General features: G+C 34.8%; 2 protein-coding genes across 3 annotated transcripts in view; one reads left to right on the top strand and one right to left on the bottom strand.

The window, feature by feature from the left end:
* The window catches only part of LOC106059569 (D-3-phosphoglycerate dehydrogenase-like), a 31,054-nt gene extending 25,135 nt beyond the window's left edge, over positions 1-5,919 (top strand). Inside the window, exons 10-12 of one of the 2 annotated variants that reach the window (XM_013217232.2) lie at positions 3,097-3,180; positions 4,008-4,230; positions 5,687-5,919. In XM_013217232.2, coding sequence (XP_013072686.1) covers positions 3,097-3,180; positions 4,008-4,230; positions 5,687-5,844 — 465 coding nt within the window. In that variant the 3' untranslated portion in view covers positions 5,845-5,919. The remainder of the gene's footprint in view (positions 1-3,096; positions 3,181-4,007; positions 4,231-5,686) is intronic. The other variant, XM_013217233.2, reaches the window with a different exon arrangement.
* Positions 5,920-6,606: 687 nt separating this feature from the next.
* Positions 6,607-22,643, bottom strand: part of LOC106059570 (neuronal acetylcholine receptor subunit alpha-10-like) — a 78,495-nt gene continuing 62,458 nt past the window's right edge. Inside the window, exons 5-8 of the mRNA XM_056030251.1 lie at positions 21,042-21,222; positions 18,509-18,658; positions 12,103-12,307; positions 6,607-9,853 (exon numbers count right to left, since the gene is read on the bottom strand). Of these exons, the coding sequence (XP_055886226.1) occupies positions 9,201-9,853; positions 12,103-12,307; positions 18,509-18,658; positions 21,042-21,222 (1,189 nt within the window). The 3' untranslated portion in view covers positions 6,607-9,200. The remainder of the gene's footprint in view (positions 9,854-12,102; positions 12,308-18,508; positions 18,659-21,041; positions 21,223-22,643) is intronic.

The raw sequence follows: 22,643 nt of genomic DNA, 5'->3' as shown, positions 1-22,643 counted from the left end.
AATTCTCAAGGAAGAAATGTATGTTCTTTGAAGGACATTGATTTTGACCTTGCTACTAATATGTCTAATGAAGAGTGGAAGACATTTTATGTTTTTCATGGTGGCTATTGCAATGGGCTTCTTGCTTATGTAATGCATGTTAAACCTATTCAAACAAGGCTTTCCAATTTCTCCAGGACAGCAGGTGAAAACAGGTTTAGTCATTTTCCTTTGTTGAAAGGTGAAAATGTTTCTACTGATATGGTTAATAGTACCAGACTTATTTGGATTCCTTAATTATGGAATTTATAAAGGCAAATTTTAAGACATCAGGAACCAGTCTTCAATACCATCAGCTAAATACCACCATTTAGTGCAGAAACTGATTCAGTTCCAAAGAACATAACTCCATGCAAATTATGACCTGTAAGAGAAGTTCAAGTCCGTACTTCCGAGTTAATGGGTGCCAGTATTTCCACACTTAAAAAAAACGTCGTTGCTAAGCTTTAACATTATTTGGGTACACAGTGAACAAGTATTTTTTTGTGTGTGGAAAAAACAACAACTGTTATCACAGGTCGATAGTGTATGACTGTAATTTGACAGCAGTCACAAGTATAACAACTAGAAAGCTAGTTCCACAATTCAGGAACATTACGCACGAGTGTAAACTAAGACTAAGACTAAGACTGCTTTATTGATCCTTACGGAAATTTGTTGTGATTACAAGGACTCTTTTCTCATATAAAGACAACACAACAGAAAAATACACATAAATACAACAGACACAAGAGTTCATTCAGCGACTACACACAGGTATCTTTGTGCATTTCATGTTCCCTGATCAATGTGTGGCGGTGATAGAGTCTGACCGAGTGAGGTACGAACGAGTTTTTGTACCGCTCCGTTCTTGTTTTGATTGACAGCAGTCGCCCACTTCGCGACGACCTGACATAGTTCTGATGGAGGGGGTGGCCGTTGTCTTCCATGATATTTTCGATTTTTCTTAGGCACTTTTGTTCAAAAACAGTTAAATACTTCACATTAAGTACAACTGTACATTTGTGGTGAAATGTTATGATATGAAAAGACAATAGCAAATTTAAAAAAAAATCGTTAAATTAGTTTCAGAAATTGCTAACTCTTGTGGTAATCCCTCAATTTGAAGTGTGAAAAAAAGGAAAAGCGAATGTATAATACAGTATAAATATGAATTAAAAGACATTATACAGTTAGCTAGCTTATTTTTCTAAGTTGTAAGTATATATATATAGGCCTATATGTATATAGGCATATATATATATGCGGCCCGCCATTCCCAAAATTTTGTTAATGCGGCCCTCGATACAAAAATGTTGCCCACCCCTGATGTATGGCAATTAGTATAGAAGTAGTTTGTTTCGGATGATAGTTAGAAACAGCGAGGTTTATGAAGACTAGACGGACTTCCCAGTGATAAATAAAGGTGTCATTTTATAACAGTGAAAGTCGTAAGTATATTATAAACTTGTAATGTTCTGTGGCTAATTGAAATAGTAGAGAAGTCAGATAAATTATTAGCCCACAACATTAGATACTCAGAAGCACCCCAATAAACCCAGAAAACCCAGTCTTAAAGTAACTGTATTTATTTATTTGTGACAATTTTCTTCCCATTTCAAAAGTATGAACCAAATTCACATCTTAAAATAATCCAAATTTAATTTTCTTTAATCATGTCATTACTTAATACACCCAGTCACAGGATCACACTACGTTAAGACCTCTCGGGAGGCTGGACAAGTTTTCATGTCCATCACAAGCTCACTTTTTTCCTCCTCTTCTTTAGATAGTGAAAAGAATGGACTGCTCGTGTTGTTCTTGCATAAGAAAATAGAGTAGTTTCTGACAATTTTGAAATATTAAATTAACTTCTTGGTTAACTCAATTGTGGTTTGTTTTTGTAGCTATTTTTATTACATAACTCCTCTTATTTATACTTTATACACTGAGCTGTTTGAGCTCAACAGTATTGAATTTTTGTTCAATTTTTAATATTCACTTTGGGCAGTAACAATTTATGTCAGTCATAATAGTTGAATTTGTATTGATATAAAGCTATAACTATGTTTTCAATGAACATTAAAATCTTTAATTGCTAGCATACAAAGACACTAAACCAACAAGGAAAAAAAACACTTCTTTTATAAAATTAATAGTTTGAAAAAAAACATTTTTCAAGCCTTTATTTTTAAATGAGAACTCTAACTTCAATGGAAATTTATTGTAGTCAGTATTACATATATATTTTTTTTCTTGCATGTTTCTATTGCTTTTTCAAAAATACAACTATATTAGGTTTTGCCTTGTTACAGAGCTACCAATTGCTGCTTTTTTGTCAAACACTAATTACCAAAATCATTTTTTATTGTCTGATTTAATAGAAAATTTAATTAAAGAAAAAATATTTAAAGATTTATGTATCAGTGCTGCTTTTGGTCAAGTTTGTTTCGCAACAGCATTAAGTAGCCAATAACTTTAACAAAGATTTCAGTACCAACAATTCATTTAATCAATATTTACTATATTTTTTTTTTTTCTTAAAGTTTTTTTTGTTTTTTTTATTGTGGTCATTTCCTATCTGATCTGTATCTTTTTTTTTACCCATAAACCACAAAAAGAATTTTCTTGCTTAAGCTTACGTTAGGTTGCATCATAGGCAATATTCATCTGTTCAATATTTTAATTTTTCGAACTTTTATTCTAATCCCATTATGTTATTTGTACATGTGCCGTGAAACGCAACTCACATTGCATTTCTGGATTGCAAGGGATATCTGCGAGAGCTTATGTCCAAAACAGGTTAGGGGGATCATATTAAATATATCCCCATGTATCAAGTATTACTAATTGTGTGACAACATGGCCTTGAATGTCATAGCACCATTTTTTAGGTTATAAAATTAGATTTTACAGTTTACTTACATGGCGGCAATCTGGCAGCTCTATAGATATAGGCCTAACTGAATCATTTTTAATATTGGTTATTTTGATTAACATAAAATAATAGGATCAAGGGACACTACTGTAAAATTTTAACATTAAGTAATGTGGTGGTTACTCCCCCTAATTTTCTAGCCATCAGAAGGTGGGGAAACAATTGAAAAAGCAACCTTCAACTTGATCAATGCTCCTGTGTTGGCCAAGCAAGCTGGGATAGTTGTGAGTGAACTCAATTTATTTCACTTTATACAAGTATTGTAAATACAATATATAAAAATGGAGAAATGTATTACCTGATTAATTTTATGTTTAAAGTGATAGTTGAATGTTTTAAAGCACAAGTTTGGCTTAAGGCATTGCATATTTCATGTCTGCATGTTTTTTTTTTGTACAGTTTGAACTTATTTCTAAATACATTTTTTTTTTAAAGGTCATAGTTGTTTTTGCTTTGACTGTAGTGTATTAGATGATTAGACTTTTTTCTCAATTGTTTTACTTAAATGCATAATATACTTTTTTTTTCCCCTTTTACTTACATCGCTTTTTATTTATTTTCCATTGGAATTTTATCTATTAATTATAAATTATGAAACTATTAAAAATGTCTCAGGGCTTAACGGTTACATGTTGAAGAAGCTAAAAAAAAGTCAATTGCTTTTGGATTTAATTTGAACTAAATTTTATAGTTTTTTTTATTTATTTTCCAAAATTCAACTTTAAAAAAATAATAATTTCATTATTATTTACTGCATTAAACTATTTAATTTTGTAGTCTAAAATACATTTTCATTTTAAAATATGGGTTAACAGATTTTATTGTATCATTTTTTCAAGTGATTTTGTGTAAATTCAGATTTGTCCCATTTGAAGTTTAAATCTAAGGATGTTGAACAAAAAATCTACATTTAAATTATTTTTTAATTATTTGTCCTAATGATTGGTTGATCAGGTACTAATATAGTGTTAATTTGATCATCTGCTGATAAAGAATACATTTGTTTATATGTATTTGTTATGTTTTTATAAATGCTATTTTCGTTTGCTAGACCACATCTACCAACAAGTGTAAATCAGGTCAACTGAAGTCTGGAATCACTGTAGAGTTTCAGAGTGCTGGAGGGGAGGTGTTAGAGATCTGTGGGGTCATTGCTGGTGAACACAGCCTGTTGACCTCAGTGCAAGCCAACACTTTCAAGGTGGCAGCTTCATTACATGGAGAGACCATAGTGTATAGAGTGGACAAACCAGTGTCTTTAGCAGATATCATCAGTGAGTAGTTAGGTTTAATCTTTTCTCAACCTAGGGTCAGCACATCACACAAAAGCTAGTCAGTCTGTACTTAGTGGACTTTGTTAATAATGTACAATTACAATTCTTCTAAAGTTAAGAAATAGAATTATATAGTCAGTAAAAAAAATAGTACTTGAAAATTAACTAACCTTCTATTTATAGATCAGAAGTGAAATGTTTGAGAACTATATGCTGAAGAGCATTCATTCTCTGCAAGATCTACATATTTATGCATTGAAATGCTTATCAATGTACAATTATTTGTAATTAAGTCATTGGAAAGTAAATAAGCAATTGATTGAAATGTGTAACCCAAGTTAAGAATGAAAGATTTAGTAAGTTATTTTAATGGTTTGGTAATGAGCCACCATTTTTTAAATGTATTTATTTGAATGTGAAAAGCCTTTATATTGTAAAGATTGCACATTTGACATGTACAATTGGTTTAGAGTTGCATTATATCTAGCATAAGAACTTATGGTCATCCTCAGGGCTGTAGACATTTCCTTTATATTGTAAACATTGCACATTAGATACAGGGCCGGTCTTAGGCCACTTAAACCTATGCGGCCGCAGTGGGCCCCGTACTTTCACCAGGTAGTTTATAAAATAAATGTTGTCAGCTTATAAATACAAGACAAGATGGCAGCCGTTTCATTCGTTAGGGAGAATTCTATGTGTAAATTATTAATTTAAACCATTTTAACATATTATTTAAGGGTTTCTGAAATTCTCCTGAAATTGCAAAATATACAATAAAAGTCACGAAAATCTCCTGAAATTATTAAAAATCTTCTAAAAACTCATGCAAATCTCCTTAAAAACAGACAAAATTGTCATTTCGTGGTGTCATTCATTATGGAAAACTCGAATACTACTCGCGATTAAAAAAAAGACATTGTCAGCTTTCATTTAATAAAAATGTAATAATACGGCAGGCGAATTTTAACCAAAACAAGTAGTTCAAATACTTAATTTAGTTTAATAGTCACTGGCAGATAAATATAGATCTAAATCTATCTTGACCTCTTAAAAAAAATACAAAAGCAATGTTTTGCTAGTCGATTGTAAGTTTAAAAGGCAGATCTGAATGTTTATTGGCTTTTTGTTGGAAAACTATCTACTGTAAATGGCTCGTAAAATTACTTTGATGGTGATTTTATACTTAGTAAAGTATGAATAAAATGCAAAGACAAATTTATTTTCTAATACCAAATCTTAATTTTCACTTATCCTTATCCCTACCAAGAGTGGGCCCCACCCAATCCGTTTCGCATAGGACAGGCCCTGATAAGACATATACATACATATGATTTTAAAACCAGTTATATTGCAATTGAACAACCCAAAATGGACAAATAATAGATGACTATGTTTATCAAGCAGTAGAATCATTCATGATTGCCAATACATTTATAATTCTGTCCTATTACAGGTGCAGCAGAGAAAGATGGTTTGAAAGTATCTGCTATCTCAGCATCAGAAGTGAAACATGGTCAAGGTTTTGGAATTATTAACTTAGAGCTTCCAGTTACTCAAGGCTTGAACCATTTGAACCAAACAGTCAACAGTGCATATGTATGCTCATTATAAACATGTTCAAAATATTCGCATGTGCTTCTAAAAGTTGATTGTACTTTTCTCATTCATTAAACTGCACATTTCAGATTTGGTTTTATTGTTATGATATTTGACCTTGTGAATACCCTTTTGTGTTTCATATTTCCAGTGAGATAACTTTCCCAGAGTTTTGTTTACATGTCATATCAGTATTCCAAATATACCTTTATAATACGATTCCTATGAAATGTATAGCCTCTAATTTTATGATGTATACACACACACACAGAAAGACTTTATAATATTTGACTATTAATGTTAAAAACATTTTAATGACATCAGTTTATTTGTTACCTTGGAGGTTGTGTCTTAAAAAACCATTACCTATGATGTTCAATGGAAGAAGACAGGGCTATGTGATGATAAGTAATTTTTTTTTTAACTTCCTCATGGTCTTCTACTAACCTATTATGTCAACAGTAAACATATGATTTGATGAATAATGAAAATACTTTTTATGTAAAATCATTACATTGATTTGGTTAACATTTTTCACATTGCTATTAAATGATGCAGACATTAGACCACTATTATTTAGCATTTAGTTAAAAAAAGTAATTAAACCTGTATCAGGGTATTATTTCTATGTATCAAACTCAATTTAATGATATGATGAACTTGAGGCTAAATCTCTTCCTGATTTTCAACCAAGTGATTGACAAGGTGATCAGGAGAATGCATCTTCCATCGTCAATTTCTAAACTTGCAGCAGTGTGTTATAATTTTTCTTATCCATATCCATATATATATATTATTATAACACTACAACAATAAAGCTAGGCTTCTTTCAGAGTACCGGTATTGAGATTCCAACCATTAGTAAAAAAATCAAAGTTTTTTACAACACTTCTTGACCTTTAAGTCTTCTGGATACAGTTCTAACCAATTCAATACTCTGAAGGAAGCCTAGCTTTATTGTTTCAATGTTGCAATATATATATAGATATATATATAAACTTTTGATATATCTACAAATCTTTGAATTAGAAGTGGTAGTGTATGGAGCTAAATGCAGAATAAGTGAAAACATTTAATGCAATCATTCATTGTAGGTTTACACTGGTTTAAGAAAGTGATGTATTTTACAAACTTATCTGTACATGTATCATGACATAATTAATCATAATAATCACACTAGCAAATTTTGTTTGTTATAGACTTGACCATGTTAAATGTTGGTTAATGGCTGGAATTATTTGCTGTAAACCTCAAGCAGTATTTTGTCTCTATGTAACACTGTATTTGTTAACACTGTATTTGTACTGTGTTATGATATGTTTGTTTGACATTTAGTTTTAATTATCTGAGTCCATTTTTTTGTTCAATTGTCAATACTCATATTTAGTTTTAGTTGTAAATGTGTGTACGATTCTCAACCCAACCCAGGAATTAAAGCATTCATAGGCTATAAATAAACTAGTCACATTTATCTGATTTAAAAAATCTTGTTTTGCCATTGCTATTGAATTGATATTGTAACAATGATTAATGTCAAGATGATTGTCTAAGTGCTAAAAGCTTTATATTTTGATACTTTGTGCATGCCACATTTGTATAGGCTAGTGTTCCTTTGAGAGGTTTCACTCAGCTCCAATGAACGTAAACAATTAAAACCTTATGAGGATTTGACCTGATGTAGCACCCTCTAATGGCAATAGACAGATATAAGTAGTGGGATAGGCAGGTTCCTAAAATAAACAACTGCATAACAAGTTTGATACTGTGTCTAAGATGTCATTTTATAAGTAGGATATTGTGTCCAAGATGTCATTTTGTAAGTAGGATATTGTGTCCAAGATGTCATTTTGTAAGTAGGATATTGTGTCCAAGATGTCATTTTGTATATGGTAGAAATAAATACTTTAAAAAATGCATTAAAAAATGTGTATGTAGGCTGCATCTCATGTTTAGAACTCATAGCTTACCTCTCAGGTGACTTACTTAGAATTACTTTATATGTCAGAGTTGATGAGTGCTTACTGATTTGTTCTTAATTTTTTTCTCTACTTGGTGGACTGGGATATCATTTTGACATAACACATTTCTGTAACTTGATACATTCAAACAGTGTTTCCCAAACTTTTTCCTTCACGGAACACTTCACACATTCTGAGTATTTAGTGGAACACTGCTTATTTTTAGAAAGATTAAATCATGTGGAGTCTTACTAGTTTATTATTCCAGTAGTTCAGTGAACACCTATTCGGGACTAGACTCTAGTCCGCAAAACAAGTTTGGGAAACACTGCATTAAAATATTCTATGCAATAAACTTTATTTTGACCAAAAAGTTTCTTGATTTTAATCTGTAGTACCAGTATATAGTCCCAGGCAATCTTTATTTATATAAATAATTTAAAAAGAATTTCATCACTGTGCAGCAGAATATTGGAAAAATGAGAAGATAGAAAGAAAGGATGGATGAGTTCATATTTCTTAATGAAAGACAATGTCTCCATAAACCATAAATACATTTCAAGTCAAGAAATGTCAGTGATCACTTTGTTTCTGGAACTGACGTGGCTAAACTTAAAAAGAAATTTGATTTATATATAGTACTTTGTATGGGTTGTACCCAGTAGGATGACCATGAGTTCTTATGGTGGCTATAATGCAACACTAAACCAGATGTCCATTATAGTCCAGAACGAAGTTCACAAGCATGACATTTGTTATCGGCCCTTAGTTTTTAACAATTTAATTCACTATAGTTAAAAACATATTCAACTAGGCACTGTAGGCCTACATTAATTGAATATCGGCATATTGAGAATGGAATAATAAATCGAAATAAGAATGTTAATAATAAGTTTAACTAAAGAAGCTAATTAAGGCGTTGAAATGCTTTGTTACTATCTCGGTGTCCTACCTATCCATAAACATGTTATCGAGTACATAAAATGTACTGTATGATAGCGTACAGGTGTGTATAGCGTACTACCTCCCAGTCTAACACTACAGACCAACATCCAGTACAGCACTAAACAATGGAATAAATCATTTTATGTTATAAACATGTACAAAAAAAAAAGATGATCATATCTTATTTACACAATACGGCAGTACTTTTGTTGTTCACAGTTAGCTTACATACACGCCAGCAGGTTTTTGACAAGATCTGGCAATACTGAGGCGTTCAAGCTTAACTTAAAGGTTTGAATGAGACAACCATCGTACAGGTTGCACTATTTCCCTGTAGCTTGATTCACAGGCATTCAGTTGTGTGTGCAACTGATAGCTATAGCTTAGGCCAGGTAAAATCTTTGTCCCCATGTAGTTTATAAAATAAATGTTGTCAGCTTATAAAGACAAGACAAGATGGCAGCCGTCTCATTCATTAGGGAACTGCACGTGTTTTGTAATTGGACTTAATAATAACAAGAAAATAGTGGTCAGTGTTGTAATAACTACAAACACCCAGAAAAAGAATTTGTCTAAAACTCTGGCCACTTCTTGCCACTCAAGTACAGCAGTTCTCTCACCGTGGCTTTTGTCGTATGCTTCTAACACGGCTTTGAGGTAGTGTAAGATCTGAGCTTCCATTAAACTTCTCTTGCTTTCCCGTGGCTTTTTATTCGTTACCGGCTGCCCCAAAGAATTCCCTTCCGTTGAATAGTTACAGTCTGAGTGTGTGGAGCTGACACGAACTCCCGCCTGCTCCTGGCGGAACGAGGTGCCGGGGGCTTGTACGAGGTGGCTCATGGTCGTTGCGTGAGTATTCATTCTCTGGAAGTGTGAGTTCTTGGAGGATTGAGGTTGAAACAGCTCCTCTGAGTAGTGTTGTCTGCTGTTGTTGTTGTTCATATTGGCGCGGTTTATATGCATTATCCTCATGCAGAAGGCTTTGGCAAACACCACTGCCAGCTTTCGGACCACTTTAGGTGGGCGCCTCATGTTGGTGCCCCGGTGATGGCAGTTGAGGACAAACACTGACAGGGCCACAGACAGCGCTGACATTGCCATGATAACAGTCAAATAAATACCTGGCGGGAAATGAAAGATGACACAAAATAAATATACGTGAACATAAAAAAAAATGCAAATCGTTTTAAAACTGAAAACTATAAAGAAGGAAAACCCTCACAGCAGTGCCTGCTCTAGACAGTTTTGTGAAATTGTCAAGGTCCCAATAGACGGCTCATAATTTTACTAATTTCTGTTTCTACGTCATTTCTAGCACCTCTAGTATAACGATTTACGTGGGAAAAAAAGGGCTGAGTATCATCTTTTTGAATTACTTATGTATAGCGCAACTTTCATGCTAATAGTATGCTCAGTGCGCTATAATCCAGTCTAATTGTGAGAGTGTATCTGGGATACCTCGTCGGGTTTTATACTCAAGCTCCTTGATAGTTACCCAAGCGAATTAAGCCTCTCAGCTACATTATATAAATTAGTTTGAAATAAAATGAATTCGTTATAAGTACCATATATGAATATAAAAAAAAAAACACAACAGTACCAAATGTAAAATGAAAATATGGATGTTAGATCTCTAGAATATAAAATAAATTATGCCTATTATTAGTCTCTTTCTATATATATACACATATGAGCGCTAGATCTCTGGGTCACAGAGCTTCTGACAAGCGAGTTACAAATGTTGTTAATAAAATATCTCGCTCGTCCAAAAATTAATGTTATCAAGTTTATAAGCTGATAAGCTGAAGGAGCAGCAGCATTTCTTTATTGATTTTTTAGGCAAAAAAAATATTTTTCTCCTCCAAGAAGGTAAAAAATAAATAAAAAATTGAAACAAAAGAGAAAGTGGGAGCTGCTGTAAGAATCTGAGAACTTTGCATTTGGTATTTCACTCTTCTCTGTAGCCAATTCTTGTCTCATGATTCTCTCCATTTCGCTCAATTCTTTTTGCCCTCAAATGTTCTAGCAGTTTAACCACTGAAATGATACTTATTTAGTTTAGGATTGTGTTTCAGACTAGACAATAACTTATTTTTTTTGTTTTATTTTATTCTCTTAGTTTCATCTTTAATTTATAGATTGGATTTATCTATATAAATCAAATAAATTGTGCTCTTGGGATAGAATGTAACTCACGGTTAGACAGGAGTTATCTCGCTGTTTCACTTTAGATAGTGATGTGACCTGTGGGACGACTTTCTGATAGATAACTTTCATGTACGCGATACGCTTGAATACACAAGTTAAGAATTTTTTTTTTGTTTTAAATCATGATCGTTATCTCATTGTCTATCATAAAGAATCGGACAAAATCAAAATGTTGTGAAAATAGCGTTCAAAATCCTGGTGGCCTGAAACAAACATTTCTTCTTACTTTAAACAGGCCAACATTTGATGCTTTGCGAACATTTACCGAAAAAAATCAAAAGACATAGACTGATTTTCCACGTCAAGCAGCAATGAAATACTTGTTTAGTGGCCAGGATAGATTCACACAAAGTGACTTTAGAATTACTTGACTACTGCAATGCCGTGCTATGCCCGATAACGAAATCGCTAAGCTGCAGCGAGTTCAGAAGAACGCTGCACAAGTAGTCCTACGAAAAACAAGACGTGATTCGGCTACTGGTTTCCTGCGTACATTTAATTGGCTTCCTGTGACTGCAAGAATTGACTACAAGGTGACCACACTTTGTCATCAATGCATCTACAATAAAGAAGTGCCCTAGGCGAACTGATAACTTAATGTGTCTCTCAGTCTTCAGAAAGTCCTGCGCTCCTTGGACTCAACGCTTCTAGAGGAGCCAAGTTTCTCCCTCAAAAGTTACAGTTTGTAGGCTTTTTCAGTGCACGGACCTAAGGTTTGGAACTCGATCCCCAGATACATTATAAATAAATTATAAAATTTTTACTAAAAATAACTGTCACAAAAGTAAACAATAAAATATAAAACAATACTTTAATAAAAGAAGAATTGTACATCTATAGCTATATCTATCAGAACTGTAAGATTTATTTCCCTTAATCAAAATCAAACTAAATTAATTATATACCACTAAATAAATATTTTTTTTTTTTATTGATTCGTATTTTCATTTTTTAGGAACAATAAATAAATATGTAAATTTCAACTTTATCCAAGATTAGGAATTTGGAGAAATTTTGCATGTACAAATTTAAACCAGGCAGACAGACAAACAGAGTGAGTTGATGAAAAGCTTTGTAAAAAACAACAAAAAAGACTTTGAATTCAAAATGGAGAAAATGCATCAATGACTATCTACAATATGAAATGGAAGTAGGTACAGACCAATCAGCGGGATATACTCTGATGTCGGTGGCATGTTCTCTGCAACCAACAACATAAAAACAGAGAAAGCCAGCAGCACCGTCAGGCCAAGGGTCACTTTCTCCCCGGAGTCTGGTGGCAGTAGGAAGCCGGTCAGGGACAGACTGGACAGCAGCATGCAGGGAATGATCACGTTCAAGAAGTAGTACAAGACTCGACGTCGAATCTAGATTGGAGTCAACAAAAGGACAATTTAGAGTTTGTGTTACATAAACTTGTAGGCGACCCCTCTGAGTCAATCGTACCCACACATTACGTTACATGTAAACTTGTTGGCGTTTAATCACATTACTTTCACAAACTCACATTTAGCTCTAACAGACTTATTGGCAGACAGATAAGTATCTTTGTAAGTTTCTTTTGGGGGGATTACAGGAAATATCGGCCTGCATCTCTCCCACTTCTCCCCTCTCCCGCTTTTCCCCTCTCCCACTTCTCCTCTCTCTCACGTTTCCTCTCTCCCACTTCTCCCCTCTCCCACTTTTCCACTCTTCCACTTCTCCCCTCTCCCACTTTTCCCCTTTCCCACTTCTCCCCTCTCCCACTTTTCCACTCTTCCACTTTTCCTATCTCCCACTTTTCTCCTCTCCAACGTTTCCTCTCTTCCACTTCTCCCCTCTCCCACTTTTCCACTCTTCCACTTCTCCCCTTTCCCACTTTTCCACTCTTCCACTTTTCCAATCTCCCACTTTTCTCCTCTCCAACGTTTCCTCTCTTCCACTTTTCCTCTCTCCCACTTTCCCCCTTTTCCTCTCTCCCACTTTTCCCCTTTTCCTCTCTCCCACTTTTCCCCTTTTCCTCTCTCCCACTTTCACCCTTTCCCACTTTTCCCCTCTCCCACTTTCCCCCTTTTCCTCTCTCCCACTTTCCCCCTTTTCCTCTCTCCCACTTTCCCCCTTTTCCTCTCTCCCACTTTTCCCCTTTTCCTCTCTCCCACTTTTCCCCTTTTCCTCTCTCCCACTTTCACCCTTTCCCACTTTTCCTCTCTCCCACTTTTCCCCTTTTCCTCTCTCCCACTTTCCCCCTTTCCCAATTTTCCTCTCTCCCACTTCTCCTCTCTCCCACTTTTCCTCTCTCCCACTTTTCCCCTCTACCACTTCTCCTCTCTCCCACTTTTCCTCTCTCGCACTTCTCCTTTCTCGCACTTTTCCTCTCTCGCACTTCTCCTCTCTCCCACTTCTCCTCTCTCCCACTTTTCCCCTCTCCCACTTTTCCCCTCTACCACTTCTCCTCTCTCCCACTTTTCCACTCTCGCACTTCTCCTCTTTCCACTTTTCCTCTCTCGCACTTCTCCTCTCTCGCACTTTTCCTCTCTCCCACTTTTTCCCACTCCCAATTTTCCCCTCTCCCACTTTTCCCCTCTGTTTTCACAGCACAAAGCATACATTCGTCATCACATTCATCAGCACACATTTTCCCGAGCCTCCAAAATGACCTAACAGCACCTACACGAGAGATTCAATGGTTTCTTATTCTTTGAACTTCTTCACTAAAATGTACCTCTTACCAATCCACACACATAGACACTACGTCAGTGAAGGTAACAAGACTGGGTGCCACTACTCCATTAGTAATGGACACTTTAAAAAACCACATTGGAAAACTCATCATCCTTTCTCTTTGTTTTCTTGTTACAGATACATTGTAAATGATTCAATCACTTGCTCGTGAAAGAAGACAAGGGGCAAACACCTTCAGGCTTAGTTTGTATGTAATGGACACATGACATCTGAGAATGTCAGAACAACTTTTTAACAGCCCGAAAATGTAGAGACTCGTTAAACACACAAATATTTAAATCTTTCCAAGACCGTTGACTGGAACAAACAAAAAACGATGCTACAGGCACAATTAAGGCTTTTAGCCAGACTAACAGTGGTACAGTGTCAACCCCAGCGCCAAATTATCTTCTTGTAATCTTTCTGAATGTTCCCCCTACGTCGGATTGGCTAAATTTGGCTTTCATGTATCTCAGTATTAAATATTTTTTTCATTTTTAAATGACAATATATCATTTCCTGCCATTCAATGCACCGCATCTCTAACTCTCTCTCTCTCTTATTTTTTTCAGGTTTTACTCTCTCCACTCATGTATTTTTTTCGTATAATCTGTAGACTCTTTTTTTTCTCTTTTGATACTTTCATCACTATATCTCTACCTCTTTCTATCTTTTCATTCTCTATGTATCTCTGTTTTCAAACTCAGCTGATTTCATGTTTCAGAATGAACACGTGAGTTTTATAACTATTTACTGTATCATTCAAAAGTAAAATAGTTTAAGGAAAATGCAAACACCAAACATCTACATCTACTGCCTACATCAGTTTTACATTAATTCCATTCAATTTTCATTTCTTTCCGCTACATCCACCTCTTTTGATGCCCATTGTTAGTACAATTCAGTTTTCAATGTACCTTTTCGTAGGCTTACATTGTTATCAACGCACCCCTGTCAGTGACATCAGACCATCGATGTAGACAAAACTAAGGCTGATTTTAGGGTGTTCAACATAGGAGTATAGATCCATGGGAGACAATTCCGTATTGACGTTCAGTATTAGAGCGATTATCTTTCCCTGCTGTCATTTAGAAAATGCCATAATGTCTATATTCAGTAGCAGGAATGTTTCAGCGTGGATGGACAAAGTATCCTTTAAACAGCCAGCCCGTTTTAGACATTCGCCTGGCCGATGTAAACATATCGAAAAATCGATACAGTAGATTACTTCCCTTTTTCTCGTTTTACTTTAAACGTATTGAATTCGTTCGAAATGGCGAACAGTTCATGTTTTTACATTGAGTAATGGAGTCTAATACAATTGATAGGACACGACTTAGGCCTACATGGTCTCTTGGATGAAATATCATTGGCTTATTCCAACTGAAACCAACAAAATTTTAATTTCCGAAAGAAACTTCGGCTCTAAACAGAATTATTCAAAGTTGTAGCCATATGGCTGTCCTTTTAATCAAGATAATGGTTAGTCTATAATTTTAACAATACGATTACGATCACCTATTTTGTACTATCAAAATACCATTTAAAAAGTTACCGAAAAGTTTTCTCCAAAACCTCTAAAAAAAAACTGAAGAATTTCTGCATAGTTATATAGAAATGAAATGACATTTGTCATTCAAGAAAGAAAAAAAAATCTTTATAAAATCCAATTACAAAAATGGTTTCTAGGCTTTTTTGTAACCTTTGACCTTAAAAAGAAAAACGTTCTGTAGACGAACTGTTGTGTTGTTAAGATTTAATTCATCAATTTTTGTGACCGTCATGTTGGACGCTGTAGTGTAGGAATAATAAAGATAGCAATAAACACATCTCATTATTTTGAGTCTATTCAATTCTATTCATATTCTACTCGACACAATCGTCATCCCAACAGCAACATATGCATGCGAGACATAGAAGTCATCAGTCAAAATTGAGAAAAGACTAAATGTAGTTCAACAAAGTTGATCAAGACGGATTTTAGGAGTCATTTATTGAGACCGGGTCTCAAACAAGGAAATATTATGCTAAACGAGGTTGTGAAAGAGCGTCGCACGAGGTTTGCGAGACATGCTCTCCGAATAAATGAACTACGCACACCAAGAATTTTGATGACATGGAGACCAACACGAGGAAAGTGCAAACAGGGACGTCTTCGTATAACTTGTTGCCACACCTTCATAGAGGATCTCAGAGCAGTGGACACCAGGTGGGAAGAGGCTTCAGACATTGCCAGTGACAGATCTTTGTGGAAACAGCTTGCCGCCCAGTGCGCCGAACGGTGCGGGAGGATCTAAGTCTAAGTAAGCAAGTCTAGGTGTGCTTTTGAGATATTTGACTTATTCGAAGAAGAGTTTAATTCTCACATGATGTTTCCATGTTCTCAGAGTCACAAAGATATAAAGACACATTTCTTATTGCATTTGCTAGGGCAAATTCGTACAAGTGCTCCTTCTTTAATAGAGCCGTTAGAGAATGGAATGGGTTGCCTGAATCAATCAGTGAAAACCAACAAGTAAGCAGTTTAAATCACTGATAACAAACATAACTAGATTGTTAGTTATGAATTTAATGGCATTAATTCAAAAATGTCTGTGCAACATACAAACATAGACATTCTCATTGATCGTTTATTCTTGTTATCTTTAAATTAAGTTGGCTTGGAATGGAAAAGTCCAAGCGTTCGCAAGACTCAAATTGCGAAGAACTTTTCTTTTTAAAGTAGCTAATCGTCCTCATCCAGGTGAATGATGTCTTCAGAGGCTCAAATCCTTTCTTCCAAAAGATCTGGACACAAAGCTTTTACGATAATATTTGAGTAGTATCTTAGAGTAAGTGGTGAAAAAAGGTCCAGACATTATCTATGTACCACTTTTGACATGGTCATAGACCGGCTAATTTAGTCAATTACTCGTACGGACAGGAGATCTCCTTTGATACCATCAGCTTTAGACATACTGATATTAAGCACTCCCCCCCCCCCAGTCTTCAAGGCTGCGGCTGATCAGTTTCAGCATTTGTTCTAAGCCCTGACTGACACAGTCCTTACACCAAACGAGCATAAAAAACCAATGTCATCCAGAGGTCAGCGCTTCCCCACATCATCCACCAGCAAGAGCTCTGCCCCAGTCGAGTGTACACAGACACGCCAAGAGGAGTCGGAGGCTTCCGCAACATTAGTCCTATTGGGAACACCTTAAGATAGTGAACTTACTCCACTTATCAGAGGATAACACTTTAAGGTCGCTGGATATTGTCACCGCAAAGGCAAAATAGCACTGCATAAAAATACTTTATTTCCAAATTTATTTCGACCCTCCTCTAGTAAAAAAAAACTTATCACGTCACGGACCTCTCCTGCTTTCAAGAGTTGCAAGTTCTAATTTAACCAATCATTTCACGGGAATTTTATTTCTTCTACTGCGTTATGTAGCGATTACTTCAAAAACCCCAGTTTCTTAGCAAAGACAAAAAAATTACTTAATTACCCCATCCTAACCCTAACCCTTACCCTAAGTCTAGGGGACTCCAATGAAGGAGAAAAAGTATAGCCAGTATTTTTAATTGAAATAGTTAGTTACCAATGTCAACAGTAAGAATAGATTCTAGACGCCACACGTCTATACAATGGCCAGTAAATCAATGAACTTTCTTGGGTAAAAATTAACTTAACCAAACAGTTAGGTTCATGTCTGACATTTAAAGAGAGTCTGAAATTCTCTAGTGGCCATCTAAAAGAAGTTTTCTTTTTCCTTGTTTCAATTGGTATTCAAAAGTTCAGTTCAAGTTAATTACAAAATAAGGAACCCAAATCATTTTGAGTACAAGTCTGTCCGCATGAGTGGTTACTAAAATAAGTCTCTTTTCTTTCTTCGCCTTCTCTCTTCATTGTCTTTCTTTTTATTTTCTCTCTTACTTCTTGTTCTCTATTTCGCTCTTGTGATCTACTTTCGTCTGTCTACATCTCTCATGTCTCTCTCTCTCTCTCTCTCTCTCTCTCTGCTCCCTTTGTTTCTAATTGTATCTGTCTACATCTCTCATGTCTCTCTCTCTCTCTGCTCCCTTTGTTTCTAATTGTATCTGTCTACATCTCTCATGTCTCTCTCTCTCTCTGCTCCCTTTGTTTCTAATTGTATCTGTCTACATCTCTCATGTCTCTCTCTCTCTCTGCTCCCTTTGTTTCTAATTGTATCTGTCTAGCTCTCTAATCGTTTGTCTATTTTTTTTTTCTTTTTGTATGTCTGACTGTCAGTCTCTTTCTTTCTGTACAAACACACAAACACACATACATACATACAAACATATACACATACATACATCAAACATACACACATACATACATACATACATACATACATACATACATACATACATACATACATCATACATGCATACGGCATACATACACACACACATATATATATATATATATACACACACACATTTTAGTTATTTATTTAATGCCCTGACTATGCCCACCTAGATTCATGTTGCCTTAGTTGCCACTTGCTCTCATTGGCAAGGATTCTGCTAGTATTACAAAATCCCTTAGACTATATTGACTTTACTACGCATGGAAAATTCTTACTGATTGTGTCTAAGGCAAAGTATAACAAGAATTAATACAAATATAAAAAATGATTTACATGTTTTAAATTCTTTTACTTAGGTTTTTAAACGGAAGTAAATAAGCTTTGAAAGTTGATTAACGTTACCAAATTAACCTACAAACTCCCCCCCCCCCCAAAAAAAAAACAACAACAACAAAAAAAACAAAAAACAACCAATCCTATATCAATGCATTTCTCTCTCTCTCTGAACTTTCAGAATCCTTCTGCTCACAGACTGTCTACTAAATATATAATTACCATTATGTAAAATGTCACATCGACATAAGGCTCAGGGCAGCAGGTGTAATTCTTGACTCGTCTGATGATCTTAGTTCCTAACAGTTCCCACTCGCCGTTGTCAACGTAATTGGACAGGTCAACATTCTCTGATCTGTTGGTTACATCAACCTACAATACAGTATTGTTGAGATATGATCCATCACTTACATTGATACTTCAGTGATGAGATATGATATACATTACATAAACCTAAAATAGACCAGTGTTATGATCTATCGATTACATGGATCAATATTGAACATACACAAATACCAGAAACCTTTGCAGAAAATTTGTCACGATTCATGATATTTGAAAATATTTACTTTTTATGCTTGATGATTGTCTACTGGATAAAAATGTACTAAAGTGGCAGCACGATGGCAGTGGCGGATGTCTCATCTAAAAATTTTAAAGAAATAATAAGAATAACGACTGCCTGTATTTAAATGAACAGGGTAACACTGGTGAATCTGTAGCACCATCGTTACCATATAAGGTGTTGTTGGATATTGTTATTGCTAAAATTATTCAATCATTATAAAACTGAACGTGTAACAATGAATATGGTTCTACTTTTATTTGAATTTTCAAAATTTTCTTTAAATTCGAGGATTTCCTCATTAGATAGTAAAAAATCAACGTATAGTTTACAAAAGTTTAAATCTTTTTAATATGTTTGAATATAAACTTCTAATTATTCTGGTTATTGGATGAAAATCAACCTTTTTTTTTCAATTTTGCTTTTTGTATGTATAGGACCTCAAATATTTGCACAATGCCTATGTCTTTATCTCAGTCATGTCCATACTAAGAATACATCGACACTATTACTTATTTAGCCTAGTTTTTGCCTAAATCTTCCATTCTCGAATCTCCCTATTCAAAAGAGAATAAAAGTTGTCCAGTATATCTCTGGATAGACGTAACTCTGTGCAGTTGAACCTATGACATCATCATTACAGATGCGACTCTTGACCATTGATCTGGCCTCAGCCCTGGGTCTGTAATTAGAAGCAGATTGTAGGGGACATTGAGTGGACGAGACGGGGGGATACTCGGATGCCAAAATGGAAATAGCCAAAGCCTTACATGTCATCTGAAATGGGGAAAGATTAATGGGGAGAATAAGATGAGAACTGTGTAATACAAAAAATAAGATAACATTAGATCTGAGGAGGGAATGGCCAACTTTATCGGTTATAACAACAACATTTGATTGTGAAACTTTCTATCTCACTTATACACATTTGAAAACTATGAAACTTTCTATCTCACTTATACACATTTGAAAACTATGAAACTTTATATCTCACTTATACACATTTGAAAAATATGAAACTTTATATCTCACTTATACACATTTGAAAAATATGAAACTTTATATCTCACTTATACACATTTGAAAACTATGAAACTTTATATCTCACTTATACACATTTGAAAACTATGAAACTTTATATCTCACTTATACACATTTGAAAAATATGAAACTTTATATCTCACTTATACACATTTGAAAACTATGAAACTTTATATCTCACTTATACACATTTGAAAAATATGAAACTTTATATCTCACTTATACACATTTGAAAACTATGAAACTTTATATCTCACTTATACACATTTGAAAACTATGAAACTTTATATCTCACTTATACACATTTGAAAACTATGAAACTTTATATCTCACTTATACACATTTGAAAACTATGAAACTTTATATCTCACTTATACACATTTGAAAACTATGAAACTTTATATCTCACTTATACACATTTGAAAACTATGAAACTTTATATCTCACTTATACACATTTGAAAACTGAAACTCTTTTTGATGTAGTTGTTGTTAGCAAGATTTTTACCTTTGGATTCACGCATGTTTAATACAACAATTTGGCTTCCTTTCTAAATTGGCTAATACTTAATGCCACATGCACATATAGACCTAGAAACGCATGCAGACACACACACAAACAATAAGACATGACGTATACACTTGAATGTACATGAACGTCGATGTAAACTTTAGCGAGATCATGTCTCAATAAATTCACGCGAGACACTAGATACATATGATTTGAGTTTCCACTGAGCTATGAATGTCAGGCAACACACAGCACTTGATCTACTCAGCTTTTTGTTACAAAGTTGAAGGAAATACAATTTCACAACATTCATTTCCTTGCTTTCAAATTTCCCAGAGCGTTGGCTTCTGAAGCCTCAACAAGGATTTATATTTGAAAAATACTTAAAAGATGTCATCGATGATGCATGACGTGTAGTGCTTCTTTTTTGAATTAACGTCTGTATTATATAAGATAAGATAAGAAGACGTCACATACTCTTCTGCTACAAAATGCTTTAGAAATTCTAGACATTTCTTAGGGGTATTAGAGATTTTCATGAATGTTTAAGTTAAAATGTAAATTTTAAACGAAAACTCTTGTTATGTCTGGTACTCAGATAACACTGTGGACTTAGTAATAAATATGTCCAGAAAATACCTGGAAACCATCGTAAGCCCAAGAGCCAAGGTTAAGTCCGCACAGTTGGTCATCAAAAGGAAAGAAGGTGATGTCCATCTTACAGGAGCTGCGCATGCGCACAATGGGCGGCCAAAAGACTGTCCCATCGCTGTGGACCATGGCCAGGCTCTTCATGTAGCCTTTGTTATGGTTGTCTACACTTTTAGGAAGAAATACAACAACAGAAGTATGTAGTCAAAGAAATAGTTGATAACAAACATTAGTCATTATTTTATTTTTTTACAAAGCTTATATCAACTCTGTCAATCTGTCAGTTCAATTTTTTTACACACTATTTATGTCACAGTCATTGTCGGATCGAATAGAAACTTACACAAAGATTTTGTTGCCCTTAAACAAAACATGAATCAATCAAAAAAATTAACCAATCATTTAATTAATTATTGGTAATTAATTATTTTGTTTCGTATCTAAAAATGGAAATAAATGCTAAATATTGACATATGTGGTTTATATGTGGAGTTATTTCTAGTCTCTGATCAGGTTGAAATTTCGTATAATCAATCATTGTCGATGATAATACAAGAATCAATACAAAATTAAGTAATTAGTTAATCAATTAGTGTTCATTAATTAATTTTGTTTTATATAAGACTAAGACTAAGACTAAGACTGCTTTATTGATCCTTACGGAAATTTGTTGTGATTACAAGGACTCTTTTCTCATATAAAGATAACACAACAGAAAAATACAAGAGACACAACATAAAGAGTTCATTCAGCGACTACACACAGGTATCTTGGTGCATTTCATGTTCTCTGATCAATGAGTGGCGGTGATAGAGTCTGACCGAGTGAGGTACGAACGAGTTTTTGTACCGCTCCTTTGATTGACAGTAGTAGCCCACTTCGCGACGACCTGACGTTGTTCTGATGCAGCGGATGGCCGTTGTCTCCCATGATTTTTTCGATTTTCCTTAGACACTTTTGTTCAAAACGTTCCTTTAAATGTGGTAATGATGTGAGCGTAACTTTTGATGCTTTTTTATGAAGTTTTCTAGACGGCGCAACAGTTTAGATGAAACGTTGCCTTGCCAACAAGTTATTCCGTATGTTAGCAGATTTTGTATAGTCGCGCTGTAAAAAGTCTCAAGGATCTTCTTGTTTAGTTTAAAGCTATTGAGTTTGTATAGAAAAAAAAGAGAACTTATTTTTGCAGTATTAAGATATATCATGGGCGTAGCCAGGATTTTTTTTCGGGGGGGGGGGGGGGGTTTAGGGGGGGGGATTTTTTTTCTCCCCCCCGCCCCCCCCCCTCCCCTCGAGAAACAAAAATGTGTATATATGTATGTGTGTGTTCATAATCTTTATTAAATTCTGACACTTCATTCTTTTGGAACACATTTATTGTGCCCTAGAATAGGTTCTTCCTGGAGTTAGTGAAAAAATTGTTGACTCCCCGCCATTGCTAGCAAGGGGCTCTGGGGGAGCTCTAGGAGCTCACCCTAGAGCGGGGCGGAGCCCCGCCGCCAAGCACTATTTCTGGCATAGAATGTCAACAAAATGCATATTCTGAGGTATCTACAGTGCATTTTCCTGCTATTAAAAAGTCTTATTTCA

Source organism: Biomphalaria glabrata, chromosome 1, assembly GCF_947242115.1.
Source record: "Biomphalaria glabrata chromosome 1, xgBioGlab47.1, whole genome shotgun sequence".
Lineage (NCBI taxonomy): Eukaryota > Metazoa > Mollusca > Gastropoda > Planorbidae > Biomphalaria > Biomphalaria glabrata.
Note: the sequence above shows the minus strand (reverse complement) of the source record. Positions and strands in the feature narration are given on the sequence as shown.